The following is a 4,210-nucleotide window of genomic DNA, read 5'->3' on the forward strand; positions in this document are numbered from 1 at the left end:
CCATGTGTTTCTGTGTTTAAGTGTTTAATGAGTTCAAAGAGGAGGGACTTAGACAGGGCTTAGAGTCGATCTGATTGGCCCTGGCTGGGGAGACTGTTTAAGCTGCCTCTAAATGCTGCTCGGATCCAGACGACAGCCAGGGCTGGTGTTGGGTTGGTGTTGGGCTGGTGTTGGGTTGCAATAGTAATCACTGGGTGCAATAAGTAATTGAACAGGTTTCGTCTTCAGTGTGTTTTCGCTGGGCTGGGCTGGGCTGTCTCTGGGCTGGGCTGGGCTGGGCTGGGCTGGGCTGGGCTGGGCTGGGCTGGGCTGGGCTGGGCTGGGCTGGGTTAGGCTGGGCTGGGCTGGGCTGGGCTGTCTCTGGGCTGGGCTGGGCTGGGCTGGGCTGGGCTGTCTCTGGGCTGGGCTGGGCTGGGCTGGTGATTGAGGTTTGATGCAGTCTGTCTGGTGCTAACCCTAACCCTAACCCTAACGGAACACGCGTGTTTGATACCGTTCCTCATTCCGTTCCATTCATTACAATGAGCCCGTCCTCCGATTTCTACCTCCGCCAGCCTCCCCTGGTCTGGCGGTGCTGGTATTTACATTCATGTTGTAAATACAGTATTTACATTCATGTTGTCCCTCTCTGGATGGCCGTGCTTTATGGTCACACTGAGTGACTGTAGCCCTGAATAATTTAGTGACTAAAGCTGAAAGGCTGATTTATTGTAAGAGGATTTGAAGGTATTTTTTGTAAGTCCCTTTGGATAAAGGCGTCTGCTAAATGCCATGAATATATTTGTGGTAGTTATGCTAAATAATATCATACACCTCATGGTTCCCCAGACACAGATGAAACAGGAAAGTCCTGGACTGAATGACACTTTTGAGTGAGATTCTCCATTGAATTTAATCTGGGTCCAGGAAACAGTCTTTTACGTTTCTCAGTAAAGGGAACTCAACTGGTGAATACTTAGTTAGGTAATGCAGTTTGGTAAAATACTTGATATGGTAAAAAACAGGGAAGCTCTGGACCAGGAAGTGTGAGGAAGAGGAAGAGGAAGTGAAATCAGTCACCAGAGACAAGGGGTGTTGGGAAATACAGGGTGTAAGAGAAGTGTGTTTACTGAGCCAGACACACACACACACACACACACACACACACACACACACACACACACACACGGTTTGAAAACCCAACGGTTTTTCACTTGTTCTTATTCTGTCTCTCTCTCTCTTTCTCTCTGTCTCTCTCTCTCTCTCTTTCTTTCTCTCTCCCTCTGTCTCTCTCTCTCTCTCTCTCTGTCTCTCTCTCTCTCTCTCTTTCTTTCTTTCTCTCTCTCTCTTTCTTTCTCTCTGTCTCTCTCTCTCTCTCTTTCTTTCTTTCTACCTCTGTCTCTCTCTCTCTTTCTCTCTCTCTCTCTCTCTCTCTTTCTTTCTTTCTCCCTCTGTCTCTGTCTCTCTCTCTCTCTTTCTTTCTCCCTCTCTCTCTCTCTCTGTCTCTGTCTCTGTGACATGCGGGAGACAGAGGGAGTATTAATAGAGTACATAGCTGTGTGTATATTTAGCAGAGCAGGACCAGAGCAGGACCCAGACTCCCAGGCTGATATGTTGCTTTGGGGAACTGTGTCCAGTGGAGCGGCACGCTGACTTTGTTACTCCACTCTGACTGGACTCTGGTAGCCCCGGTGTGTGTGTGTGTGTGTGTGTGTGTGTGTGTGTGTGTGTGTGTGTGTGTGTGTGTGTGTGTGTGTGTGTGTGTGTCTGTGTGTCTGCGCCTGTGTGTGTCTGCGCCTGTGTGTGTGTGTGTGTGTGTGTGTGTGTGTCTGTGTGTGTGTGTGTGTCTGCGCCTGTGTGTGTCTGCGCCTGTGTGTGTGTGTGTGTGTGTGTGTGTGTGTGTGTGTGTGTGTACGGTATACTAAAGCGTGTATCCCGGTCGTTGTCTGGCTGCAGGAGCTGCGGAACAGGAACTCGCTGGAGACTCAGAAACTGGATCTGGTGGATGAGGTGTCGTACCTGAAACTGAAGCTGGTGGGCATGGAGGACCAACACAACCACAACCACAACCACAACCACAACAACCAGGACCAGGACCAGGATCAGGACCGTGACCGCGACCGTGAGCGTGACCGCAACCGGGACAGCCAGAACAAAGCAGAGGTACATGCGGTCTGTTTTTATACAGTCTGTCCGGGCTATACAGTCTATTTCTATGCAATCTGTACGGTCTATACAGTCTATTTCTATGCAGTCTGTACGGTCTATACAGCCTATTTCTATAATCTGTCCGGTCTATACAGCCTATGTCTACTGGAACAGTGGAGGTCCTGGCTGGAGAAGGTTTTACCGGGCTGCAAGGGGGAGTTCAGGGCTGGGAGAGGGAGAGGGCTGGAGGGAGGGGGGGGGGCTGGAGGGAGGGGGAGGGGGAGGGCTGGGGGCAGGGAGAGGGGGAGAGGGATTGCACACTACTACAGGGCTTGGGCAGAGGGCTGGGGGCTGGGGGCAGGGAGGACGGGGATATACCGCACAGTTGAGTTCAGGGCTGGGAGAGGGAGAGAGGGGATAGAACACTGTTCTGGCTTGGGGAGAGAGAGGAGGGGAGAGGGGGGACTGTTGAGACGGGGGCTGTGGGAGAGGGGGAGAGGAACGAACGGTGCCACAGGTCTGGAGGAGGGGAAAGGGGGTACAGGGCTGGGGGACCGAGGGGAGAGGGGGTACAGGGCTGGGGGACAGAGAGGAGGGGAGGGGGGTACAGGGCTGGGGGACAGAGAGGGTTAGGGTTAGGAGAGACAAAGTCTGTGAGAGAGGGGGAGAGGGGGAGAGTGGAGTCCAGGGACCACTGCCAAACTCAGAGCCAGTTTCCCAATTTCCCATAAAGCTTTTTTTAAACCCCATTCTGAACAAGAGGAGAGTGCTTTCCTTCCCAGGGCATTCAGCACCATGCATCACAATGAGCCGTCCTCCGATTTCTACCTCCACCAGCCTCCCTTGCCTGGTGTGGGACTCTCGCTAGCCCTCCAGATGACGGTGAATTGTGCCTCAGTGAATTCAAAGCCCGGAGAAGGAAACCGCTGTCCTCTTCTTCTCCCCTCACAGTGCAGTGCAGTGCAGTGCAGTGCAGTGCAGTGCAGTGCAGTATGTCCTGCCACAGCTGAGGGAGTGAGCCATCGTCGTGACAACGTTGTCACTCTGTCAGTGTGAAACAACACTGGGATGGCAAGAGGGGGAAAACATGACGTCGTTCCCACAGCAACAAGTGTTGACTGGTCGCCACCTCTCTCTAACTCAAACATTTTCATTTACATTTTACATTTATGGCATTTAGCAGACGCCTTTATCCAAGGCGACTTACAACAAATACATTTGTTTAAGTAAGTGAATCATCTATCCAACAGTCATCATAAGACAAAGTAATCAATACTCACACCAGGGGCCATTGGCAGTCATAATGCCAGAAGCCTTTTTTTATTTTTTATTATTATTATGAAGAGGTCTTTAGGAGGGACTGTTAAGATGTAGCCTGAGGAGATGGGTTTTCAATCTACGGCGGAAGATCGGTAGTGACTCTTCAGTCCTGACAGCAGTGGGAAGCTCGTTCCACCAGCGGGGCGCCAGGACAGTGAAAAGCCGTGACCAAGTTGCGCAAACATGCTGGTCTGTTTTTCTTTCTTTTCTGCTTTTACGTTCCACCTGTTGTCTCGGAGGCCGAGCCGACACACACATCACATGCGGAGTGGGGCGGAATGTGACCAGTGCGGAATGCGTGTTAGATGTCGCCCGTACGATAAGTCGTCGTTAGATGTCGCCCGTACGATAAGTCGTCGTCAGATGTCGCCCGTACGATAAGTCGTCGTCAGATGTCGCCCGTACGATAAGTCGTCGTCAGATGTCGCCCAGACGATAATGTGTCGACTAGAGGCGTCGCGGTCAGCTGGTTTGTGCGGAGCGGTCGAAACGCGGAGAAAACGTGGATGACGAGGCATGAAGGATCTGATATCACTGTGTACCTTGAATGCGGCAACACAGAAGCAAAGTGAAGGAAGTGAATCTGCGTTAGCCTCCCTGTACTAACCCTAACCCCAACCCCAACCCCAACCCTTGAGACCTCCTCACCCCCACTTCCCCCCTGCACAAGTTCTCTCCTGTTAATAAATAATAATAAAAAATGTTTACAAAAAAACTTCTAGCATTGTGACTGCCAATGGCCCCTGGTGTGAGTATTGATTAC

General features: G+C 51.5%; 1 protein-coding gene across 1 annotated transcript in view; it reads left to right on the forward strand.

Annotated features, from left to right (window-relative positions):
• The window catches only part of LOC310824673 (liprin-beta-2-like), a gene marked incomplete at both ends in the record, with an annotated part of 17,951 nt that extends 15,809 nt beyond the window's left edge, over positions 1–2,142 (forward strand). The window contains one exon of the mRNA XM_083697924.1: positions 1,936–2,142. Within this exon, the coding sequence (XP_083554050.1) occupies positions 1,936–2,142 (207 nt within the window). The remainder of the gene's footprint in view (positions 1–1,935) is intronic.
• Between the last annotated feature and the right edge of the window lie 2,068 nt (positions 2,143–4,210).

Source organism: Argentina silus (assembly GCF_951799395.1).
Source record: "Argentina silus genome assembly, contig: scaffold_420, whole genome shotgun sequence".
NCBI classification, from domain to species: Eukaryota; Metazoa; Chordata; class Actinopteri; order Argentiniformes; family Argentinidae; genus Argentina; species Argentina silus.